Consider the following 26,976-nt stretch of genomic DNA (forward strand, 5'->3'; position numbering starts at 1 on the left):
GCTGAGCCTACAGTCCTGGCAGGTGAACAGCTGCCTGAAGGACCTTGAGAATTCACAAGACTCATGTGTCTGCAGAAACTGGAGTAATATGATCACACTGGAATCCAATCAGTGGATAGGAGCAAAAGAAAAGGCCCAGGAGAGAGAATCTCATGGGCATTTTTTCTTGCAGAAATAGCAGTAGAAAATGGAATTAAGAGGAAGAAGGGTTAGGAAGAGACACCATCATCCACCTAATCAGTACCTCTAGTTTCACTCCTGCTTTGTTAAGGAAAAGAATTGGGCTCCTTTCACAGGAATTGGAGATTTAATAAAAAAAATTTTTTTCTTTGTTACGGAACCTGTTAAGCATTTTTACAGTGAGATTATCTAGTAAAACCTCAAAGGGTTTCTTTTACTTCTCTTAGTGTCACTTACTTAAGTTTCAGCTGCCATAAGAGCCATCCCTATTTCTCAAAGTACATTACTTAAACAGACTAGAGAAAAAGCTTGGAACAACTTTCCCTTTCCCTTCACAACTTTGACCACCACATGTCCATTGCAGAAAAAAAACTGTAAGCATAAATGCACACATATATTCATACAGAGTGATGAGAATTAAAGCACAGAGAGGTCTTCAACTTACTTTACTGCTAGCCAAGTGCAAAGATGTGTTCAACTCCTTATCTTTTAATGTCAGGTCAGCCTTGGCAATGTTCACCAAAAAGTCTGAGGTGTAGAGCAGAAATCAATGAACAAACCCGATGGGCAGATGAACATGTCAAAAGAGAGGAAAGAATTTCTATTTCAATATACATGTGCATAGATGCTAATCAATTAAGTCTTAACATGATGTAAGCCTTATAATCATTAAATTAGTGAATGAGAACAGATTGATCTTGTGCAGTTAATCAGCAAGCAAATGCAGAGCTAACAGCTCATTTGTAGTGCCCCAAACTGTCAAACATGTATCAGTCTTATTTTACTTAGGAACTTCCCTATTTGCAGATCAGCCTTTTTTGCCGGAATCACCTCTGCCTGAGAACAACTGTAAATCCTGTTTTGACTAAGGGGATATAAAGAACTTGGGGTGAAGCCTGTGTTGTTGAAGATAGAGAAAAAGGGATAGTGCAAAGCCCATAAGGTCCCCAATCTGTATGTCTGTGGCACATAGTCTAGCCTAGAAAAAGCACCTGCTGATAGCTGCCTTTTCAAGAACGGGGCTTCTTGTAAGACAGGACAGAAAAAGGTTCATGATCTTTTCCCGCATGCAGCTTTACTGCTCCTCAAAATCAAGGAAGTAAACAGGAGAACAGAATTACTACTGCCCTTATGCTCTTTACAGTGTGCTCTTGGGAGGAAGTAAGACTCAAATTTGTTATTGCAAATCTTCACCAAGACTGCCAAGAAGAAGAAGTATCATTTTTGAATGGCTGGAAAGCTATCCTCTTACAGAAGGATACTTTCCCCATAATCTATTTCCCTAGCTGGGTGTCCCCAGGAAGGCAGGGATCACCGTGTAGGGCAGAACTGCAGGAGCAGAGGGCGGCAGGCAGGCAGGGCTGCGCTCTGCACTCACCCACGGCGCCCAGGTGCCCGCCGTGCGCGGCCATCATCAGCGGCGTCCTGCCCGCGCGGTCGGCGACGTTCACCCGCGCGCTGTGGCTCAGCAGCAGCTGCAGGCACTCCACGTGGTCGGCGAAGGCTGCGGCGTGCAGGGGCGTCCTGGGGAGCGACACACACACGGCTTGTGCTAAAGAAGGGCAACATCCCCACCTCCCCTAACACCTCTGACTGCAAGAGATCTTATTTTTTGAGTTATTACCATAAGAAAGTTGTAGTAGCAGCAGCTGAAGTAAGTTAAATAATATTTCCAGTCTCCAAAGTTGGATATGATAGTATGGAGATAGGATACTGTGAATTTATTTATTAGCCTATTTATTTTAACAGGCCATATTTTGTAACATGAAAAGCCTCGTCCTTATTCTACCTTCTTTTAAAGCAAGCCTCTGTTGGGAAGGACTATCAGAAAAGAACTGATCTGTTATTACAAAAAATTTAAAATACTTTGAATTGTAGTCAAAGATAATGCAGCAACAAGCCACAGGTAACTGGAGTACTATAAAAGGCAGAAGGAATTCAATCCACTTTGAAGGTTATCAGCTTCTACAATACATAGACACTGGAATTCAATCACTGTGGCTCTTTGGAATTTTGGGTCTGAAGGGTGGCTACTAGAGATGAAAGATAGTTGATACACAGCCCAGCTCAGTGCTGCTCCTATTTTGCTTATCAGCAAAGGTGAAGTGCTCTAATCCTCACAGAATTAAGTAATCACTATTACTGAGGGTATTAAATTTGTTTTAATTAAAGAAAACAACGAGCGTTCATTTTTTAGAATTTCAGCGATTTTAATTAAATATATACATATATGGTGAGGAGATTCTCAGTGTGACCAATGAATGATTGGGCTGAATGCCCATCTCTTGCTGTAATAGTTTTATTTTGCTGAATAGATATTCTCAGTTGTGTGCCCTGAGAATGCCAACATAACATGAAAACTATTAATGAAATATTTTCTGTATGTACATAGTACCACTTCATTTAGCAAAGATAAATGTGTTTAAACATTTAACAAAGAAAACGGGTCCAGGGAAACAGCCTATAGCTATAGCTGTTCTAAACAAACAAAATACCATTTCTTTTATATTTTTTTCATATATACTCTGACATTGAATACTTCATATTCTTGCTTCAAGTGAGACACCATTTAGCTGTGCTGTGCTGTCTGAAAGAGTCAGCATGACAAGTCTTAGCTCAACCATAAAAGATAAGGATTAATGCCAGAGGTTCAGAAAGAACTATGAAAAATACTAAATGGAGTCATGAAATGCAATTTGTTCAAGGAACAATTACCTTCCTTTGTCATCTTCACAATTGACAATGCTGGTGTCAATGGCTCCGATGAGTAGCGATGCACAGTTTTCATGATCATTGATTCTGCCAAAGAAAATGCATTTTTCACAAGGTCATGTCTACATATTTTTTTGCTTTCCAATACCGGTTTACTTCACTTTCCATTAATATTTCTTAGTGGTTATTTCTGAGTTACCCTAATATGCCTTTGTCTTAATGCTTTTAGTCATACTTCTGCATATTCATCATCTCTCAATTTAAGCAAACTGTATCTGCCATGATGGATTTCCATCTCTAAAGCAAAGCTGATCCTTAATTCACTATGCACAAAGGTAATTTCAAAGTCCAGAACAAAGCTAGGATTAAAACCTTAATATCTTAAAATCCTTAGTCTGTATGTTAAACACACCTGGGCCTGGAAAGCACTCAGCCATAGACACTTAAATGAAGAGAGATTTATTCTAATGTTTAACGTACTGAAACCCACATCTCTTCCAACTCACACATTTAGTACTTTGATTTGATGGACGCGATCAATTAATACTTTTTCTGGGTTTTGCTGATTTGTCTCATTTCTTTATGAAAATGAACAGTATTTACTAAAGTAACGGACACACAAAATAGCTAACACACTTCCACAATGGATTAAAAGCTATTTTCATTTTAAATTTGCACACATGTTTAAATTGTACACATTTTAATAGGCTGGAGAATTGCATACTCATTTAAAATAATACGAATACTGAATTTTTTTTCAAAGCTATTACTATAAATTCTGATTTAAAAGAATATGTTTCATCCATGAAGAATTTTATTTCAAGTGATCAGCTTTAAAATTATTTGCTCATGCAAATAGTTTCCAAAAAAGCTCGCTTTATTCTCATACTGCTACTTTCTGCAGACATATCCTAAAGCAAGACACAGATGTTACTGGAGATTTCTACTTACACAGCACAGTGCAATGGAGAGAAGCTATTACCATAGAACTTGTGGAAAAGTTTTTGTTCCAATAGTACCTCTATGCAGTTTTCATGACCTGTGAGAGAGCAGATATTTCAGTGTTGCACAAAGCAGGTAATTCACTTAATTCATATTAGGCTTACACAGGTTAGAATTCCACACTTTAAAGTTCAAAGTGGAACACAATCTATATATAAGCTCTTACGGGATAAATCAGTGGATTTTTAAATTTCAGGGCAGCAGCAAGAGAGATCTGGGCTAATATTAGCATTTATTGAGAAAAAAGGAAAGAAAAAAGTTCTTTTTAATTTGATGTCATGTATGTTGCATTACATCCAAAGCTTAAATGTCAATACTGAGAAGCTTTATCCTTATATTAAGCAACAAGTTCAGATGATCCAGTTTAGAATAATTAGTTTGGTTCAGAATATCCATCTATTCACATGGTCTCTCACACCAAGAGCACAAAGGAGCATTCCTGGTCACACAGAAATCAGTTTCAGCACGGACATGAATAAAACCAGAATTTCATCCTGGCCTCTTGTGACTTGGAGCAAATGAGCCACCAAGTCCCTGGGAGGTACCACTGGAATTTCCCCAGCCTCTGAACTGAAGGGTGCACAAAGCAAATGCTAACTACAGACAGCAAACAGGATAATTTGCCTCTTCATTTCTTCCCCACATCTGAGGCCACCCTTGCCCCGGGAGAGCCTTACCATTGTAAGAAGCCCAGTGCAGGGGCGTGTAGCCCTGGTTGTCCTTCAGGCTGCAGTCCTCCTCGGAAAGTGCCACCTGCAGTAGCTCGCTCAGCCACGTGGCGTGACCTCGAGCTGCTGCAAAGTGCAGAGGTGTCCTGCCTCTGGCATCCTTACACAAAATGGAGACTTCTTTCTCTAACAGCATCTGAACACATTCTTCATGCCCAGTCATGATCTGGTAACAGAGACATGAGTAAAGAGGTTGGCATAACACAGACTCTTGCCCCGGAAATATGGCATGTGATTGATGCCTGTGAAGGTGAAATGGTGTGGATGGGATTCAGCAGGCAGAGATGAGAGCCCCTTTGCTCACCTGCTGAACTGCCCACTGCAGTTATCATAAAGTTCTCTATAAATATCATCCTTTGCACCAGCTCCACCTTGGGTAAGAAGCTAGACTTAGCTAGGAAAGTCTAGCTTAGTCAAGCTGGACTAGAAAAGATTACACCTGCCTCAAGTTTCACTGCCTCTAGAAAAAACTTACAGGACTTACTTGCACCATTCCAAGAAAAATGAAAGTAAGTACTGGCCAGTTCTTTCAAAGAAATTATTTTCAGAATTCTTAAGCTGCTCAGTTACAAGAATAATGATTGCTATTAGAAAGTGTCTAGAGACAACAAAAAAAAACAAAAAACAAAAAACAAAAAACAAAAAAACCCAAAAAACAAAACAAACTGATCTAATCATTATTTTGGCTAATTAATTAACACAAATGTGAAATAAAAGCAAAGCATCACTAAGAGAAGATCTGTCTTGCTTTGCATCACATAGATTATGCTTGGTCATGTTTCCAATAATTTACAGTGTTTCTAGATTTAAATATCCCTGTACTTATAAGTGAGTTGTGGTCACAGCAAAACAAATAATAAAGGATTATAAAAATTAAGTCACCCCTCGATGTAAAGCTGTGCATCCCAGGTGATCAGCTGCATCTACAGATGCTTCTTTTTCAAGTAATAAAGAAACAGCATCAATGTGCCCATATGCCACTGCAAGCATTAGTGGAGTTCTAGGGGAAAAAAAAGAAAATCAGAGCAGTCACAGCTATAAAATGGCATACTGTTTGTCCCTGCTAACTTACACAGAGAAATCAGGAAGCCCTGCATTTCTTGCCACTCCTACCCATGGACCTGGTTCTTTTCCCTATATTCATATGGCACCCGAGTGAAGACCTTTTGTATGAAATTATTAAGATGTTTTACAATCAACTGCCACAACTGAAATAGTAACAAACCCCCTTGTAAGCAATTTACAGAGCAACACCATTCAAGACAATCTGTTCTCTTAATAACCTACAATTACTGTCACCTCCAGTGACGCATGAGTTTTACAATACCAAGTCTTGTGCATACATGTCCCTGCTAGTTACCAAGATGACAGTGACCCAAAGTATTTATGCCTTTCATTTGTTTCTGAAACAGACCTATTCTCCATCTATTTTTAGGCATACTAATACCATTTAAAATTAAATTTAAAATTAAATTTAACATTTAAAATGGAGTGTGCAGACATTATATGTACAACATTGTATGTTCCAGATATCCCAAGTAAGTTTTGTAAACCATTCACATTTTCACATTAAAAATATATCTTATTCTCCCTCTATAACTTCCATTTAACTAGCAGTAAAGTTTTTGTAGGAACATCTCAAATGCATGTGTAACCTCAAATAAATACTGTGTCCCACTGCACCAGTCTAATGTACCAAATAAACCCTAGAATAGCAATGTTTTAGAAAGAAAAGGACTCTATAGAAACATCTCAGGAGCCTGTTCATTTTTTTATTGAATCTGGCCCTCAACATCTATAAAAGATCGTTTAAAAGATTGTTTAAAGTATGAAGCAGAGGCTAAGATTAATGATTAGTCCTTTCCACATGGCTTATATCAACTGAATGTGTACTTTGTAATCTCTGCCAAATTCTACGAGAAGAAGGGCAGGAAATACACTGTTTCAAATAAGTATTTTTTGTGAGAACTATGAGATGCTATTTGAATTACAGAGCTGAAAAAAAAAAAGCCCACAAAGAAAACTTACTGTCCTTTGGCGTCTGTCACATCAGGGTTGTCTGCAACCTCCAGCAACAACCGTAAACAAGGTGTATGGCCATTAATGACTATAAAGGAAAAAAACTTATGTTTGATTTCAGGTACTTTTCCACTGGAATGCTTAGGGATAAGAAATGTCCTTATAAACACAGAAAATACTCCACCATATAAGAGATCAATTTTCCCCCAATTTTCACTTAACTTGTGCCAGTGAAATGGTGAACTTTTTTTTCCTTGACCTCATAAAGATGAGGATTAGTTTTCTTAGATGCAAAAATCCCAAATGAGTAGAACAGAGATTGCGATATTCACTACTGAGAAGATTTCTACTAAAGCAGACAGCATTCCAAAATCCCCCAGACTGAGCAGGCAGGCAAGGCTTTCTGAGCTCAGGGCTGGAACACAGTAGGAAGTACATTGTCAAGGCTCCTTAATTTTATGTGCATTGTACAAGTGAGTACTTCAGTGCTGCTATGAACAAAAGATCTGCAAAGAATGACCAATGGCAGAAATGTCATATTCATAAAAGCACATAACACCAGAGACTAAAATTCCTTTTGAGTTTATCCATTTTAGCAAAAACAAGACTTAGCAAAAACCTTTGAGTTTGGTGGTGTTTGGGGTTTTGGTTTGGTTTTTGCTGGGGGCAGGATATTTTGGAGGTTTTTTGGGTTTTGTTGTTTTTGGTTTTTTTATGTAACCCATTGCTGCTAGGAAACAGCTCTGAGTTACTACATTTTGTAGGGCCTGACACTGAACCCCATCTGTGTGTCAGTTGGCTCTAAGGCTTCAGACTTCCATGGGATGAAGAGATAGATATTTTCTCCTTTGAAAGACAATTCCTGTGCTCAGTAGATATACGTTATGTTCTTATCACAGCAAGTCATGCATTCACACTGCCTACACCCTGTGGGCTGAGGCAAAACCCTTGGACACCACCTATGTGACATCATGCTGGCAGAGAAACCGGTGCACATCATCACATTTAAATTACTCATCCAAAAATAATCTTAGTTGATTCACCCAGAAAAATAAAAGGCATTTTTAGTTATTTACCACCAAGTAATGATATATTCATAACATGTAAACAGTTCTGCAGGGCTGATGATTCACTGGCTTGGGGGGAGAGGGAAATAAAGGTCTGTTCTTTCTGCCAGCAGGAGGAAGAGAAATCATAACTTCACAAAGATGTGTGAAAATGATTTTGGTAAACAAGTTTTAGAATAGATACCCCCCTAGAAACCCCTAGGAACTGACCCAATGATTGCTAAGCATTACAGACCCTGCAGGGAATGTCAGTTTTGCCATCAGACCCACAACCCTAACACTGGGGGAACATTTGCAATGGATTCCCAAGGCTAGCCAGAGGAGAGGCTGGTGGTAATAAAATTACACAGGGAACAGATCATTTAGGCAAAGGAAATTCTCTGTGTTATGAGGTCAGAGGAAGTCTATTCCTTCATGGGGACAGACAGAAAAAAGAAACACTTCATTAGGTGAGTTCTATACTCCAGTCACAAATCCCTTTACTACACAAATGTGCAGAATTCTGTCATCCAATCTACCGCTTGAGGCCTCCTGAGCTCTGTGTTCAGCAATTGTGCCGGTGTAATTAGAAGGAATGAGGGCAAACAAGTTTAAGGGCATGGGCACACAATTGCCTTCTTGTTTCTTCCCAGTGCACAGCGCTGCATGTGCAACTAAGTGCTCACTTCTGTGTGTGCAAATGCACACTGCCACTCAAGGGAATAATTCAGCAAGAATCTTGTTTGATTTCGCAAAAGACACCACTTGACCTCCCACACTGCAGCACAGACACCGAATGTGCAGCAGCTGCAGGCCGGGTTCCCAGCAGGTGGCACCAGGCCTTGCTAAAACACTCCTTATGGAACACAGCAGGGAAATCACATTGCAAGGAGCTGTCTAGAGTAGGTGCTGGTAGAAGCTTTACTCCAGAGATAATTGCCACAGAACTCTACAGAGCTCTTGAGTGGAAGCTTCTAAACGTTGTCTTAATGGATATTTACCCGAAGTGCACTTAACTGACAATTGAAAGCTTTCAAATTCACGACAGTGGTGAACTTCCTTTACTAAGGAGTTCAAAGACTCAACCCATCTGTGCATTACTTTCCCTTCTGCTCAAGGTTCCCTTTTGTGTGTCTTCGTGGGTGTTGGATTTTTTTTTTTTTTTTTTTTTGGCCTTTTTTCTTGGTTGGGCTTTTTGTATGTGTGGTTTTTTGTTTGCTTGTTTTTAACACATACCTGACTAATTTTGCTTCACTGCAAATTTAAAGAACAGTTTATTTGTACACCTGGGAATGTTTTTTAGTATGAGAAGCAAAAAGCATCACGGAAAAGTCTGCAACAAATCTTCCTACTGGTTTCACTCAATACTACAGTGATGCAGGTGATTAAAAAACAAATTAAAAGGGGGCAGGGGAGGAACACAGTCTGAATTTATATGAAAGTAAGAAAGGTGTGTATTAAAATAACATGTTCTATTCAACAAATTTACTCAATTTACTCAACAGATTTACTCAACAGACTCGTATTTTAAGGCAGAGCTGCTAACAAAAATAAGGCTTTGTTACTAATCACTCTTCTCAGTAGTGAAGAACCTTTACAGTTCAGCTGTGACAACTAGAAACTTATGTCACTATAACCACATTTTTAAATAAATGCAAATCTTTGCTATAGTGATGATGTACCAGACAAAGTCACACCTTGTTTACATCAGATCCCAAGATATGTTTGAAATAACTACAGGGAAAGCTCTTGACCAACAGCTCAGTTTTATGGTAGCAATATATTGATTTCAATTAATTAAACCATCAGTATTTATCATGGGCAGAAATGTGTTGATGCAAAGTTTAAGCAGACAGGAATAATTTTTAGTATGCAGTGTGTATCTATTACAAGCATTTCCTTCAGTACTGCAGACAAAATTGATTAGTCTATTTGACCTCATGTTTCTGGGTTGCACTTACACGATCACACACAGAGAATAAACTGACACTACAGAGCAGATATGCATTTCAGCAAGATTAAAAGATAAGCAGAAGGACAATTAAGTCTGCTCCTGAATTAATTATCCACGTGGTATTAATTTTCCTTCCCACTAGAGGCCACTGCTACCCTGTACAGATCCCCTCCTGGAGCAGCAGAGGAGACACATTCCCTTTGGCACCTCTGCGTATTTACCTGACAGGTACATGTCAAATAATAACCATCAAATAAATGACAAAGTCTACATTTCCCAGATAATTTTGCATGTTACATAATTAACACCCCACACATGAGGAAAGGGACAGGCTGCCAGCAAGTGCAAGTTCACAGGCTGGCTCAGGAGGAGGAGGCCTGAAAGAGGAGGGGGGTGAATTTCTGTGGTGTTGCCACTGCAAATGGTTGCAGGTTTTGAACACCAGAATAATTTCATTGCCGATCAGAGCCCACATCTATTTTTCAACCTTTCTTCCAAAGAAGAAGCAGTGAGACAAGTGTTCCCTCCTCCCCTGATTATATGGCTGAAGAACCAGCAAGAGAAGGTGGCATGAGGGAAATATCACACCTCCTGAAGAGTGGGTAGTAACAGAGAGAGGCAAGCAGGTAAGGGCAGAGCAGTAGTGCTGTGCAAAAATATGGGATTCTGTATGAGGGAGGACTGAACCACAGGGATAGAGGAAAAAAGATGAATGAAATGGAAGAAAAGGAGTTTAAATGTACAACATCCGCAAATAAGCATCACTCCTCAGGAAATGTGAGAATGTCCTTCCCTTTAGAAGAAAAGTGCACAGCAACAGCAGGTAAGTGAAGGAATCTGCTTCAGTGTGGGAGGGTTTATATCAGGGTGTGAAAGGCAGTGTAACATGACACTCACCTGAGGCATGGAGGGGGGTCCTTTTGGTGACATTGTCCTTTACAGTGACAGAAGCACCCTGGCTGATGAGAGCTTCCACACACTCTGCATGTCCCCTAAACGCAGCCAAGTCCAGAGCAGTGCGGCCCTTCTCATCCTTAATATCCAGATCTACCAGAGACTGCAGAAGTACCTCCAGAGCTTGATGATGACCATTATAGGCCTAGAATGATGAAATGTGTCATGTAAAGAACACAACTGCTGTCTTTCAAAGACCTTTCCCATAAATTGTGAATAAAATCCATCCCTTTCAATGTCTCCTAAATGCAACAGAAATCACAGATTTTCTTGATTCCTTGTGACTCTCTCTTCAACCTGAGATTATTCCAAATTACATGGTACCCAAGAAATTTAAAAGTTATGATTCTTGATTTGCTCTAACCTTTTCATACAACCCAAAGTGAGGAAATTTCAAGCAATAATTTGCCAAGCCACCACAGGTCAATCAGCAATTCATTTTTCACATGCTACAGTATCTGACAGGGAAATGTTTGCTTCAAAAACTACATTCACTAGAGAGATCCATGTATTACCACATAACTGGTGCTGAATTCAACACATGTGCTGGTCTCCAACTAAACAAAAGCAATTCTCAAACCAGATTTTTGCTCCATAGCATTCTCACAGGGCACTGCTGGGCTTTAAATGCTTTCCCACACCCTGCTGTGTACCAAACAGTTTTTCTGCACCGCATTTCTCCACCAGAACATCGGAGAATCTCATTCCATGATCAAAGCCTAGGCTCAAGCTTTGCCCCCATATTTATATACGAGTTCTAAATACAAGTGTGAATTTCCATTTAATTTCACTTCAGTGTCTGTGTCATCTTCTTACCCAAGTGTTAAGAGTCAGGAAGAGCCAAGAGCTTCAACTGCCTAAAACTTAATTAACGATTCCAGCCCAGAACCTGGCTTTGTTACATTTAGGCCTACATCCCTTCCCACCTTTTTCAAAACAAGCCTACAGTTAAACTTGTTTCAAAGACAGAGATTAAGGAACTATTCTAGGAGATACTGATCAAACGCTTTACACATCTCATACTTACAGCTAAATGCAAAGGACTTTTTGTAGCTGCAGAATCAGATTCCTCAAACATATTGTTCGTTTTTTCCAGAAGCTGGGAAGAAAAAAAGCAAAGTCTTAAAACATTTTTACATGAGACAGGACAAATTTTCATGGACTATAAATCTATAAATCAGCAAAGATGTATTTTGGCCAGTAATTATTGTAGGATTGCAAAGTATATTCTGCACAGGGTAAAGCTATAAAACCAGTTTAAAAGGTTGTCATGTACATCCTTACCCTGATTAATTAGTTATCATGAAAACCCTGATGAAATCCTGGGGCCTGCTTGGGTGAGAAAGGAGCCCTTAAAACAATGGATTTATGGAATAGAGCCCTCAGTAAATTTACATTGGAGAAAGCTTAGTTTCATGATTACACAGCATATGCAAGCCATGTCTGATACACTGTTTTGGGTAACTCTGACACATAATTAGCACTGGGAATAATTATAACTGAGCTGTGAATCATTGATAAATTATAAAATTGACTGAAAGAACAATCTGCTCCCTACAATGACAGTCTTCCAAAATGCAACATGTCCCTGAACTCTTACAAGCATCCAGTAATATCTAGTAACAAATTTGTATAATCCTCTTCATTTTACAGCTTAAAACCAAGGCCATTTCCATCTATCTAGAAGGGGGAGCTATGGAAAAGCACCACTCCACAACAGGCCATGAACCCTGACAACTCATCCAGCTGAGGCTGCAGAGAAAATCGTACACAGTGTCGACAACAACGCTACTGACAATTCAGCATTTGTTGAGTGGCACTGCTCATGTGCATGGCCTTTTGCTTAATAATTACTCAGAGTTGGTCTCCAAAAGCCTTTGGGACTGGAAATTAGCATTTTACAGAAAATCAGTAGTGGGAGACTGTATAAAAGAAAGAAAAGCATGACAGTCAACTAAAACTGACTCGTAATGTTTCTAAGGCTACAAGAAAAAATTTCAGTCTTTTTTCAAGGTTTTTCATTTGGTTGGTTGGCTGGGGGTTTTTTCAGACAGTAAAGAATCAATTAAAAGTCTGAAAAAGAAGAAAGGAAGTTTTTGAAACAATCTGGACAATTTTAGGCTATGACAACATGGAAAATTCTCCAAAGAGACCATGAAAGGCTACAGGGGGCTTGCCTGTGCTGCAAGATGATGATGGCATATTCCTAAACACTGATGTAGGCCTGAACTTTTGGTGTAACAACTTAGTCTGCAACAGACCTGTATCAACGATAAATTTATCAAAAAAATCAAACTGGAATACAAATTAGCCTTAATAATGCATAAAGCATTACAAATCTCTTATTCAACAAGGACAGTAACCTGAATCCTATGGAAAAGCTAGAAAATTAAGCAGTAATTTAATTTACTTGTATATTTTGTGCCTAGCAGTATGTCAAGACTATGTCTTGATAAAAATACCAGTCATAAGCAAAAAGGTTTGTGTATTAACAGGTAATGCAAATTTTAACACTTCCCTACAGCTAAGGGGAAGGAAAAAGCATCAAGCCTCCCACCAGCTTCTTGGTAGGTTTGGGGCAGAGTTAAGAAACGCATTTGGTGTTGCCATGTGGAACCACCTCCAGTTAAAATACTGTTCTTCTCTTATATAAGAGAGCTGTGAACAGGATGGAGCAGTAGCCAGCTCTGAACACACAAATGCATCTGATTTTCTCTAGTGAGTAAACAAGCGAAAAAATCCCACCAAACAAACCCAAGCACTAAGCCTGTTCCTCTGCCTACCTGATACTGGCCTTTAGTCTGTGTCCATGAGGCCAGCACAGCAGACTAATTAAATCATTTTTAATTACATTTATCATCACATGTCGAAATTCCAGGATCAAAATCATAACAAGTAAATACTTCCCTTCACCTGTCAGAAGGCTCCAAAAGTCTCCTGGAACAAGGCAGATAATTGCCTTTTGAATAGATGAAAAAAACCACACAGAAAATTGACAAAATTAAGGCTCTAAAGGCGCAAATTGTGGGATTGGAGAGCCCCTCACAAAAGGCATCTCCATGGCTTAGAGTCAAAGCAGCTTATGCCGGTGCAGACCAGGCGTAATGAGCTTATTAGTCATAAGGCTGAGTATCTCCATCATAAAGTCAAGTGCAAACTCGAATTTGATGGCAAACCTGGTAGCTCTCAGAAACAGAGCCAGACACTGGAAGAGGAGAAATTATAAAGGAGACCAAGAAGAGGAAGATAAAAGAAACAGCACTAATAAATTTTTGGGCATTCCTTGTCAAGCATCGTTTTCTAATGATGTCACTCGAAAGATAAACATAATGTGCAAAGAAATAAAAAATACCAAGTTCAAGTCATCAAGAAATTCTCCAGTTTTACCAGTGTTTCTATGGTTCTATGGATGCATTTATAGTAAATTACATATACTTGCTATAATAACACATAGAACAGTATGTCCTTGAGGGACTCTAGTTCCATTATACTTGGAAGAAGCTATCCATAGTTGCATCTGTTTTCAAGAAGGTAAATTTATCATTCAGAATCATTTGTTCTGGCAGCCATGGAAGCTTAAATCCCACAGAGCTCACAGAGCAATCCCAGCGTGTCTGCTGTGCTGCAATCCATACCTGCCTGTGAAGCTGCATTTCATCAAGCACAGACAAGTAAGCATGAATTACCAACAGTTTATGGTTACTAGTGGCTGACTGGAGAATGTCCCAGCATATTGCATTTCTTATTTTTTGAGACTTTGAAAGTTTTAAAATCTGCCCTGTAGCAGATTGCATTTCTCTGTGTTGACTGCTGCAGATATTAGGTGGATGTCAGAACTGTGCAAAGACCCTGAATGTGAAACTGAGGGGCACTCTTCCCTGTGGGCAGGTCAGAACCTTGCTAAAGGCAAGGGTACCCTTCTTCTCTTTCTGCCTCTCGGCAATTCCCAGCATGACCCTTTCACTTCCCATCACAGCACCATTTAATACTGTAAGTAATTATTTTGTGAAGTCTTCTTCAGACTCAGAAACAGGAACGTGAATGACTTGGGAGATGCAGACTAAGACAGAACATCGATTACTCAGTTCTAGTCTTGCAAACTAACAGAACTGCAAGGTTGCTGTTATAAACTCTCTTCTCTTCCCCAGTTCAGCATGAAGATGAATAACTTTTACAGTTCTCACCATTTCATTTGTGCAGTAAGGGTATTTACAGGATAAGAGGATTTATTGCTTGATTTTATTCAGTAGATATAATAAATGACTATATAGCAGGATACAGTGTGGGTTCCCCCCTTCATTTTTGGGGCATTCAGATATGCCAGTTAATGAGTCAGGATACTTCCTGTGATTGTCCTTATAGACTATAATATATTCTAAAATTCAGCTCTGGTTAGAAAAAAAAAAAAAAAGAAGAAAAAAAAAAGCAGCTTCATGGAGCACGTCAGTAATTTAAAATCACCATTAAGCAGAAAAAGAAATAATACTTTCATCATGCATAAAAAGTTTAAGCTATGCTTTTCAAAGCAGGAGTCAAAAGAAACTTCAAACCATAGACAGTGAAATGATGGGCACTATCTCAAACCCTAGAAGAGAACAGAACGTGTGATCCTGTCCAAACCATCATGCACAGACACCTCCAGGCACAGCCATTTCAGTGCACTCCCTACAGTTATGTCCCAGGTTTGTGCTAACTGGCACTGAAGTTAAAGGGTCTTTTCTTTAAGAGTTTTACTGTTTTATTAAGGCAGCTTCAACATTCCAATGCACACACTGCCAGTACTGCTGGTGAACCCCTGCAGTTTGATGCCATTCATGCTAATTGTAAAATGGCAAAGCATTAGATTGGCTGTGTATATGCTAAAAATGGCCTTTACTCTGAAGTTATCAGTCTAACAGTGTTCAGAAATGTCCACACATGTGAAGAGCTGCTCAAAAGGCAATAAAGACAAAAGAAATAGTTGGACACTGCTCTTCTGCAATAATTATGCAGCAATGCTGCTGATCATTTACAAGGTCATTCAGAAGTGGCAATTAGTCATGATTTTTAATGTCACTTTCAGAACTGAATACAAATAGATGAGCTAGGTGTCACTTTGCATCTCATATTTCCTGATAAATTGCAACAGATAATTGTCTCTGCTCTGGGAAAACATGCCACCAGCAGGCGCTTTTAAATAAAAGCTTTTCTAGAAGTAGCCAGCACAAAATTAAAACCCCTCATCAGTTGTTTCTGTTGGTACAGGAAAGAGCAGTAAAATTAACCTCTGTACTATTTGATCTCAATCAGGGAAGCACATTTTTAATCTCAGAATTATTCCTGATGGATGAAAAATTCAAAGGTGAAGTGGCACAAACATATCCTCAGGGGAACCTGAGGATCCTGTAATCTCTCTCCATATTCATAAATACATATGATCAAATTATTTTAATTTGATCAGGTTAAAACCAATATGCCTCTTAACCTACTGCTGACGCTTTCCTAAGATCAGGCTTTAAAAATCCAATTCATCAGTATTGACATCAATTTCACTTACATGCACAGATATGGGTGAAGTTAAATTAACTTAAGCAAGAAGTATTTTCACAAGAGCTTAGGCTGACTGAGCCTGAAGAGATGTGTTGTAGCTCTGTGCAACTCCTCCAGTACAAAGTTTAAGTATCCAACACCCACCAGAACAGTCACCACCATGCAAACAGGACACTTACCTGGCATGTAAGAGAACAATATTCAGGTTTTTAAACATATCTAAATCTGAAACTCAAGCAGGCCTCCAGGCCCCAGGCTGTTGTCAGCTGGGGTACTGATTTTCTGCTGGAGCTCTTCCACTCCATACAAATTCATTCCATGGGAAGCCATAGGAGTGCCATGCTCAGTGGGTCACAGACACAGGTGATTGTCACCCAGTGAGTATTTAAACAATGCAGAACAGCTCCAAATGAGAGTGAGAGATCACCCCCAGCACCAGCCTGCACAATGTTGGTTATTCCTTGGGATGTACAAGTCCAATTCCTTTGTCAGTCAGAGCAGAGATTTGTACCTGGGACTTTCACACTCAAATCACATATATCATGTTTCTTTCTGCCCAGAAATTCTACCTCAGAGGTTCTGGAAAACCTCACACTTTGCTTTAAGGACTCTCTTAGCCAAAGAAACTTTTGCAAATCATACAGGTGTGCAAAAGCTATGGGAAGGCTTACATTTAGAGAAATTATTATCCTTAAAAGTTTCCTCTTTAGACAGAAAACTTGAGGACTGTGATATACAGTGACAGTCAATTTTTAAAATGTGCATTTCAGTGTTATTTTTGCTACTCTCCTCTCATTTGAGCCTCTACTCTGAAATACACACAAGTTCTTTTTAAACTCAAGCTCACTTGAAGCCACATAATTTACATTTCTTCTCCAAAACACTCTAAAATTGGCCACAAACTTGCAGAAAACAGACAAGTGTGGTTCCATTTCACATTACCAAATGCAAAGTTACTTTAACACCCAGGGAAGTGTCATGCCAGCCAGGTACGTGCACTGTACTCACAGCTCCTAACACTGACTGAGGAGAAGCAACAGCCTTGAGCAAAGCTGGAGCCTGCAAGCAGCAGGAAGAAGGAATCCCAATGGAAGCAGAAGCAGCACACATGCAATTGCTTCAAGTACATGGCATGCTGGTTAAAAGTTGTGATTCTTCTTCCTCAGGCTTCACCAGAGTGAATACGAGGATTTGCAAAATACTAAGAAGTTTAAATAAAAATACACAACATGCAATCACTTTTCATTTACTCACTATATCCAATGGAGTTTTGCTTCCAATCTAATTAAAAATGTCAATTAGAATTAGAATAATTAAAGACAGAAACACTCAAGTGTAATGGTAATCTGAAAATGTTTCTTGGTTTATTTTTCCTGTACAATAACTGCATTGCAAGCAGTGCATGAACAGAATCACAGACCTGACCCTGTGTGCCCCATCCCTACACGGTCCCCAGGCAGAGCAAATACTCCTGAAGCAATGACACCACAGCCACGAGGATAGATACTGGTTACATTAATTCAGAAGGGAGGAAGGAAGAGAGGAGAATAATGAGAATGTTTAAGATCAAGCTCCTCAATTGACAAAACACAGATCAACAGATACATAATACACACACACAGTGGGAGGGTTTGCTTAATGAAGTGAGATTTGTAAATCTACAAATACCAATAAACCAGTGACAGTTTCTGTTTGAAAGTCTGCTCATGCAGGCAAACATCTTGCCTTGGATAGATAAACCTAACTGCACCCCTAAAATTCCAATGACCACAGGTCTTTCTGAGAGCCCAATACTCTAATGCAATGCAATATGCCACAATCAAATGTCCTTTCCTTTGGATTCGGTAGATTTGAGGGAGTCAGATATTCTTCACACATAACATTTAAACACCACACACAGATACACAGAAAGGTATTTAAGGCAACAGCAGAAGTCCATTATCTCTTCCCTAACTGATGGAAAAATGTCTCCTGAAGTTCTGCAGTGACCTTGTTCTCTGTGAGAAGAAAGCAAATGTGTCTTGCTACTCCACCCCAGGAAAATAAAAATGCAGACAGAAAAAGACTAGATGTGTCAGAGAGACAGAAAACAACCCCCAGAGATGCTAAGCAATACTCTATCCTACAGGGCAAAGTGCCAGCAGGGTGCCAGGGCAAACAGTAAATTCCTGCCCTCATTGATTTCCTCAGCAGCATTAGCTTTTTAGAAAACATTTTTAGAATCCAAACTATCTAGTTTCCAAACCATAAAATCTAAGCCAAATTGCACTTCTATAAACTAATTTTTATCAGTGTACCTATATGGGCTCCTACTGATTATTTGAACAGTGGGTACATATTGCACAAATGTCAACATCAAAACTCAGCCAGTTAAATCAGTCTACCATGATTTGGGGGATTCTACAACTGACAGACAAATTAGGTATATTAAAGTTATTTTTGAGCAGTAAGTTCCTAAGTTCTTCTCCTTTTTAGAACCACTTAAGTTAATGACTTTGTGCTTTTCTGCTCCATGTGGGAAAAGCTCTCATAGACACAGGTACAAAGTAACTCATCGCACAAGACACTGCTGCCCTGGCTTCAGACAAAATGCTCCCTTTAAGAAGGAGGGTATTGGTTGTAGAGACAGACAGGCAATTATGAAGGAGAAAATCCAGGTTGTATCCCCCAAATAAAGAGATCTGGAGGAGGCCTGGGCGCTGCCACTGGACAAGCATCCGAGCCAGATCCCCTTGAAAAAAGATTTTTAACACCTATCCCAGTCACTGCTGTGATTCACTCATCAGTAATTACCAGTGCCCTGCTCTCAGATGGATGAATGAACACATCTGTGTTGATAGGAGACAGGTAATTAGCAGCAGGCACATCGAAGATTTACAGAGTCAGTGAATTCAATTTCTCCCTAGGTTAAGGAACCAAGTGTTTGAAGGCATGGCTAATCTGCCTTGCAGTGCACAGCTGCTCTGATCAAAGGTGTTCCCCAGCCTCTCCATTCCCAGAGTGGCCTTGTGCTGCCCAGACAACTCCTTCTGCCCCTGCTCCCCAGCACACACTAAGGGATATTCCTTTTCTTCTGGGCACAGCTTTTGGTTAAACCACGCTCTCCTCCCACCCTCAAATGATTTAGCCCCTGTGATAGTGCAATTTCTATTAGTCAAAGAGGGAATTACATTTGCTGATGGAATAAAGAGAAGAGCAGATTAAAAGAAAAAGTATCCATCAATTCTTACAATCAGAGAGATTTCACTGGAGGAGACAGGCATTTAATTCTGTTTGGCCTAGCATTGCACAGAAGCCTATTTTTATCAGCACAAAGTGCTTGACTGTCTCTCCGGATAGAATTTTAATGCAAAATTACAATTTAAATTCCACTCTTTTCACACCAATAAAGATCTTGTGATAAGAGATCATTTCTATGTAAAAAAACTCCACAACATTTTTCCTTTTTTCAAAGGAGTCTGGTGATGTGATCAGCTCTAAAATACCAGGTAGCAGTCATGACCAGCATCACTGACTACCAACAGCAAAGTCAGTCCCAGCCTAAACAAACCTGAGGTTATTTGGAGCAGGAAGGCAGGTGGGAGTTTCAGTGCCTTGCAAGCACAAATGCCCCACCATTCAGCCTTTCTGAATGGCTCCCTACAGATGGAGAAACAACTGAGGAATCAGCTTCCACTCTTCTCTTTTTAGCAACATCACATCATTTATTGCAGGGCAACTACTCCACTAATATTCCTAAAGGAATTCCAGGCAACCTAAGAGTTCCTTCTCTTGTTGAGCTCTGTGGTTGAACACACAAAACATAAATTTTGTTTGGGTCAAAGATATGACCTTCTCACTTCTCATGCGTATTTCTCCTAATACTTCCCCACAAAGAAATGTAGCTAAGTTCCAGCCAAGGTGTTGGGCTCACAGTAAACACAAAAGTCAAAGAATTAAAATATGTTTCCATAGATAAACCAGCCTTTCCCTAAACTGCATTCAAATGTGTAAGTATTTTATAATGCTGAGAAACCATGGTGCTTAAAGCACAGACCAAATTGCCCAGTGAAGCAAACCCCACTGGATACTACATCTTTATTTGGGCTTTTTGAAGTGAACATTTATTTTGAAATAAGCTCTTTTGGATACCTGCTAAAAAAAACAGCGGGGAAAAGGTAAATAAAAAATAATCTTAGAAGGTCTTTTATAAACTTGCCATATTCTGGAACACCAAAATAATCCCCCAACATTTTGCTGAAGTTTGGTATTGTGCATGTAGAGAAATACTACTAATCATTATTCAGAAAAAACAAGATCATTGTTGCACCCACCTTGACTTAGTTTTGACCAGAATTAAAGCTCCATATTTCATATGAACTCTTTCCATAGAAAGCTTTAGGCCCATAAAGAACTGTCTTGTTCTAGGCAAGGTAATTCCTAGGTATTTCCATTTATCAGCTATCAATAATAAACAAAAAATATTTACACCCAGGGGATAAAATAGTAAAATAACAGCTAATATGGCACTGAAAAATAATGGTTTATTTACATAATTTTGCTTGACTTTGCTTTCAGCCCTTTTGCCATCCTGAATCCCAGCAGTGCAAAGAAATCAGTGGAATGGTGGTGTCTGTATCAAATAGTTAGAGTTAGCAAATGTAAAGTTGCAAACTCAGGACTTGGTAATTAATGACAAAAAAATCTGAGCCAGCTTCTTCTAAAAGTGGGTGCAAAGATGATGGATCCCAGTCCTACTGTTGGATGAGCACAAATGCTTTCTGTCATGTTTAGCCTTTGTATTCCAGAGAGAAAATGACATGCCTCTTACCTTCCAAGCACCAACTGAAAAATCCTGCTCCCCACACAACTTTCAGGCTGGCACCCCAGCACACAGCAGTGATCCTGTGCATGCAGAGGACTAAGATTCATGGCAGTTGTTTTCCACCATTGTGCACAGAACAGCTGTGTGACTCTCACTCTGTAAATGAAGCTTGGCCTTGGGGTTCCATACTGCAGTTACAGTCACAAATACAGGAAGGCTGATAGGGAAAAACATGGCATTTTTCTGCCCAAATATAGAACACTTGCTGCACAGCTGTCTCTGGCCCCCAGTTTGCATTTCATCCCTCCAGATTAAAAGAAAACCCAACACCTCTGACATGCACTGCATTCCCAGCTCTTCCTTCTTTCTGCCCAGCCTAAGCAATGCCAGGATTCAACAGCAGGTCATTGCCTGCAACTGATATGTGCAAAAAAAAGTGCCCAGCAACAAGCACAAGGAAAGAGAGGGCACCTTGCTCCGTGCCCAATCCATGCCCACAGCACACCACTGCCATGCAGAGGGTGAAAGAGAAGCTCCAGTGAAGATGCTCCCCCTCCATCCCATGGGCAGGGACACCAGAGATCAGTGCTAGGAGAAGGCAAGACCAAACTCACTGCCACAAGCAACAAAGGGGCAGTGCTATTTTAAGTGTCCTAAATACACATGCTTGCAGGTGGGACCTAAAAAGGCTTAAAACCACATCTGAAATTCTGCCCCAGGCTTGCCCTGGCAGAGTTACAGCCCCAGGTTTTCAAGCTGCTGGAACCAGCTGCAAGCCAGCTGCAGCATTTTCCTGTTGTGGCACATGTGGTGTGAAAACAGCACGTGCTGTGCAGAGCTCCTTCTCAATAAATAAATACTTGACTCTTCAACACAGAAAGAAAGAACCAAACAACATGTAACACTAAACAGCACACAGTGTTCTCACTAAAGCACGAATATCTGTACAATTTTCCAACTGGAGCTTATTTTTTAGAAGCAATTAAGTCAATTTATATGTAATATATACTATATTAGATGTATATAGTATATAAGATACATATAGTAATAATACTATATATATTATATATATAATTTTGCATCACCCTGTATATCAAGCAGTTAATACTCACCTTTATGACACTTTAACAAGTCACATACATCTATAAATCCATTTTATACCTCTCCCAAATACAATGTTAGGCTAAAAATTTTTTTGGCTTCTTAGAACATGCAATTACTCATCATTCAGACCCAGAATATTAAAAGAGGCATAACCAAAAAAAAAACAACCCCAAAATTCTCAGCTGCTTTGCATATAAGGTTGATCTTGATTATGGTAACTTTATTAATGTTGGGTATTGCTTTGCCAGAGACAAAAAAAGAAAAACTGCAGGTATGAAGCAAGGGTTATTTACTCCCCCAGTATGCAAGCCAGATAAAGTGTCAGGTGGATCAGGCACATTCACTGTCATTTACCAGGAACTGTCCCTTACTCCTGGCACTTAGGCATACACTGGGAATATTTTGATCACACTTAAAATTAATTTGTGCATACATAAACTCGACTACAAGACAACCCTTAAGCACCAGGTTGTTGAATAAGGACTTCATTATCAAGATAAACATATTTTAAAGATACATCTGGGTGCAAATATTTAAGTTTAGTGCCCCATGTTGCAGGTTTTCACAGATTTATTTTTTTTATCCAAAGAAGTCCAGTAGTAGCCACGAGGGGAGCTGATAACCCTGGCACATCCAATCTCAGCATTGAGAGACCTCCCAAAGGGGCACTCACCAGCTCCAAGCACTGCCGGTGCCCGTAGGCAGCCGCGTAATGCACAGTGTTGTAGCCCTCCTTGTCCTGGATGGATGGGTTGGCATCATTCTGGAGAAGGAACTCGAGACACCTGTGGACAATTCACTGGGGTAAATGTGGGCTCACAATGTGGAACAGGCTCATCCCTTGCTGCCACTGGAAGTGGAACTGAAAACTGGCAGGGAATCCTGTATTTTGAGCAGCACCTCAAATCACTTTTCACCAATAGCTCTTCACATTCACCATGTTTTTAAACAGAAAATCCCCACTCATCTTTGAAGATCAACTTAATGAAAAAAAAATCTTCAGCCTAACTCTAGTGGCTACTCTAGATTAAAAATGATTTTCTATTACAAAGCCTGAAAGATTCTGTACACATGACATAAACAGCCTTGAACTGCTACTCTTCACATAAAAACTCAGATATTAAATCATCAGCCTCCAAACATGCACTAGGGCAGGCTGAGAAAAAAGATTTAACTGAGTTAGATTATTACATTCTCTTCTTTGTTGGCTTTTTTTTTTCAATCATGTTTTTCAAAAGACTCCTTTTGCTCTTTCCGGCTCTTGCCACTTTCTCTTATACCATCAAGATATCCTCATTTTCTTATTAGTACTTTCTTGCCTAGCCTGTAATCTGGAGTGAATGTAAGGCCATTATATGACAAAGGGGATTTTTTTAAAAAAATCATTAAGCAGATAGATGAAAATGTTAATCCAAGGGAATACATTGAGAAAGCCATTGGCTACTTCTTTTTGCAATGTACAGACTACGCCAAGCATGACACTAAAGACACAGCGTGATACTGAAGCACACAATATTAAAGAATTATAAAAATAGTGAAGCTGTACATTTTCCATTAAGAAACGAGCACAGAAACAGAAATATCAGGCAATATGTGCACAGAGAAGAGCCTGAAGCTTTTTTCTTTAGGTTAGCCCTCATTGAAGCCAAGCATTGTTTTTAGCAGAGCAAAGAACAAGCAGGAGCAGAGTGTGAGGCTGCAAGCCAAAGCTGTGGCATTCTCCAGGAATGAAGTCTAACTGCTTTTGTGACACCAAACTTACAATGCAGCTTCTTTTTCCTTCATCTCAGTGGCTCTTTCGAGTTCTTCAGCATTTTCATGGGAGTTACCTAAAATATTCTTTCTTCTTAGCACAGAGGACAGAAAAATGCAACTTATTCTCAAAATACCACACTGGTGATTTTGATGCAGTCTGCTACCCACCCCCAATCTCCTCTTCAAGGAGCTGACTTCCTGCAGCCAACAATGAGGATTGTACAAGTTAACTGAGTACACTGCATGATGGGTCTACAGGGAGTAAGTTCTGAAAGCTATGGAGACAACCATAGTGTGGTCGTTTATTGTCCCACAAGTCAAAGCCAGACAAAAAAAAAAAAATTAAATTCTGGTTTCTATCAGATCCACTCTAGAATCCTTCTGTTTCAACCATAGCAATGTTGTGCACTTTCTTCCTTTCCAGAGAGTAACTCAGGATTACTACACCTTGCTTCCTCCTGCAGTAAGCTGCTAGTTCTTCTCTAGTATTTAGGATTTAGAGCAACTTTAATCACTGATACTAAATCACTCTGTCTCGAGTCTGCATTAGCTGACGTGCCTCACTTGCTGTCAAATATCTTGGCAACACTCTGTGATCTCTTGGTCAGGTTCTTCTCCCTGCTCATTAACTACCCACATCCAGAGTTAATGTTGAATATTCTTTGGAATGAGATTTCCTAGCCTTGGAAGTTTTTGGACATTCAGCAGGGAAAAAAACCAAACAAAACTGCTGACCTATAAAATCATGGTCTGCAAATAGCATTTCATCTATCTAATAAGGCTTCTTCCAGAACATCTCAAACTGAAAAATTTAATGAGAAAACAGCACCATCACATCAGAATCAATTTAAGTTTGGATTTTGAGGACAAATAAAAGCCATATACTACTTCTAAAGTTCAGGATGCAACTAAAATAAGATTTTTTTTTTTTAATATGAGGAATAAAAGCAGATATATCCTGAAGTTAACCAAGAGCTTGTTTAAATGCAGGAACTTCACCTACCAAGAACCAAAAGCTAAAAAACACACACTGAATCATCATTCTCAACCTCCCCAAGTAACACCTCACCCTGGTAAGACAGAATTAGAAACAGCCAGTGGTGCAAGCCTTCCTACAAGCCTACACTGATTTTCAGGCCAAGCAGAGACCTCTGGTGACCCTGCCTCCTTCTTCCCAGCACTGTTCAGGTTTGAGGGTGATGGGGAAGACATTTTTTATATCAGTACTATCAGAGCAAATGCTGGAGAAGCTCTCGAGGCTCTGATGTGCCATAAAGTTAAACCAGACTTCCCCTGCCATGGCACTGAGGTGGTGTTCTGCTGGGAGAGATGCAGCTGTACTTTTACCAGACCTCACTACACAAGAAACAAAAAACTACATCCTTAATGTCTAGAGACACTGTGAGACAGAAAAGCATAGGATGACCTTAAATAAATACAGGCTGCTAGCAGTTTTAAGAGAGAACTAACAGGATAATTGAGTCTGTTTTATACAGTATGTTATAAGGAAGAGACTCTCAGAATGTTCAGCTATCTGGGAATTAAAACTGCAGTCAGTAACCACAGCGTTTCTAAGTCTTGCTGCCCCTTTTTCTCAAGAACACTGCATTCTGACAAAGGCTGTTCCTCAGATCTCTCTCTAAAAAGGCAACCTGTTTGGACAGGGTGAGCATTTTTATCTGCTCTGACAGTGGAGTGAGACTGATCCCACCTTTCCCACAAATCTGTCAAAATGCCCAAATGTCTGTCACTGCAGTCCACCTCAGAAAACCTCTTCTGGTCTCTCTTGCTCTATCCCTTCTGATGGACTTGCAGTGCAAATGGAGAGAATTCTCTAAGCTGTATCTTGTGAGGAAACCACACAGGGGAAAACAGAAGACATAACACTGTGAAAATAGTTCTGTAGGGCAGGGTGGCTGCAAAACTGAGTGTTCCTTCAGAGGTAAACCAGGGAGCTGAAATGCCACATCATCTGGGGGTTTGGCTTCCAGTCAAAGCAACTCACTGTGGAGCTATGCATACATCTGAGAGAAATTCCTGTGCTAGTGGGATCATTTTTTTGGCTCAAATGAGACAGCATCATGAAGAGACTAGATACTGATTTAGCAAAACCCTGGAAGCAGGAATTCCTCAGAGCTCTCTTACTTTCGGTCCATGTCAGAGGCAGCAGCATAGTGCAAAGGGGTGCGCCCCCAGTCATCTGTTTCATTGATGTTGGCTCCTGTTGTCACCAGAGTCTCAATGCAGTGGAAATGACAATTTGCAGCTGCATAGTGCAAAGGTGTCCTGGAACATAAGTGGAAATTTGTTACCTCATATTCCAACATGTACTGAGGAGGACAAAGATAAATCTTAATTGCTGTGTTCCTACAGATTTCCAGCAGTCATTTATCAGCATTTTAATTTATGGAAATTAAACAAAATACTGTGTTAATAGAAAGTTCTGGTGCTGCTATGAAGCCTAATAGGACACAGAGCACCAATCTGTGTCTTGCAAACAGCCTAATGCCTGTGAGAGCCTTTGCTGTGGCTCTGCAGACATGCTACTTCTCCCAGCTGGGAGGCAGAGAAAAGCACAGTGTCCATCCCAGCATCTTGTTTAGCTGGCAAAGCAACACCCACAGCAACGACTTCTGTGAGGGCAAAATCCTCTAGGAAGCACCTCCAATAGCAGCTGTCCTGCCATCATAACCCAGGTGTTGTCTTGGGCACACCAGCATAAGAATTTTGGCAGTAAGAAAAAAAGAAAAGCTGTGATATTTTTAAAACGGAAAACTCAAGAGGGTGGGATGGCTTTAATGTATTTAATGAAGCCTGCACCTGTCTGGTTGGCATGTAACTGCAGCAGCAAGGGTTCTGCAGAGAAGGTCAAACTACCTGATTTTGCTGGCATTTTTCACAGAACATACAATTTTCAGTCTGAGGTGGCCTTTCTTCCTTGCTGATAGATTCTTTATTTTTTAAAAGAGCTTCATAATTTACCTACCTTCCACATTTGTCCTTCTTATTAAAATCTGCTCCACTGCTTTGCAAGAGTTTTATACATTCTACATTACTGGAAAGAGAAGTAAAGAAAACAAAACATGAATAAAACAGAAGCTTGCACCTGCATTGTAAGCATATACATACACCCTCCCCCAAAAGGAAAAATTTAGTCTAGTTATTTTTGTATTATTTGCTGTGCAAAAA

At 39.8% G+C, this 26,976-nt stretch overlaps 1 protein-coding gene across 6 annotated transcripts in view; it reads right to left on the minus strand.

The window, feature by feature from the left end:
- The window catches only part of ANKRD44 (ankyrin repeat domain 44), a 130,521-nt gene that overhangs the window by 8,592 nt on the left and 94,953 nt on the right, over positions 1–26,976 (minus strand). For 4 of the 6 annotated variants that reach the window (XM_083865226.1, XM_083865223.1, XM_083865225.1 and 1 more), the window contains 13 exons: positions 26,774–26,842; positions 25,933–26,073; positions 23,795–23,878; positions 22,706–22,817; positions 11,623–11,694; positions 10,539–10,740; positions 6,651–6,729; positions 5,505–5,622; positions 4,572–4,788; positions 3,844–3,931; positions 2,896–2,979; positions 1,559–1,704; positions 626–708 (listed from right to left, as the gene is read on the minus strand). In XM_083865226.1, coding sequence (XP_083721352.1) covers positions 626–708; positions 1,559–1,704; positions 2,896–2,979; positions 3,844–3,931; positions 4,572–4,788; positions 5,505–5,622; positions 6,651–6,729; positions 10,539–10,740; positions 11,623–11,694; positions 22,706–22,817; positions 23,795–23,878; positions 25,933–26,073; positions 26,774–26,842 — 1,495 coding nt within the window. The remainder of the gene's footprint in view (positions 1–625; positions 709–1,558; positions 1,705–2,895; positions 2,980–3,843; positions 3,932–4,571; positions 4,789–5,504; positions 5,623–6,650; positions 6,730–10,538; positions 10,741–11,622; positions 11,695–22,705; positions 22,818–23,794; positions 23,879–25,932; positions 26,074–26,773; positions 26,843–26,976) is intronic. The other 2 variants (XM_083865227.1, XM_083865224.1) reach the window with 1 other exon arrangement.

Source organism: Zosterops lateralis (genome assembly GCF_965231275.1).
Source record: "Zosterops lateralis genome assembly, chromosome: 7".
Taxonomy (NCBI): domain Eukaryota; kingdom Metazoa; phylum Chordata; class Aves; order Passeriformes; family Zosteropidae; genus Zosterops; species Zosterops lateralis.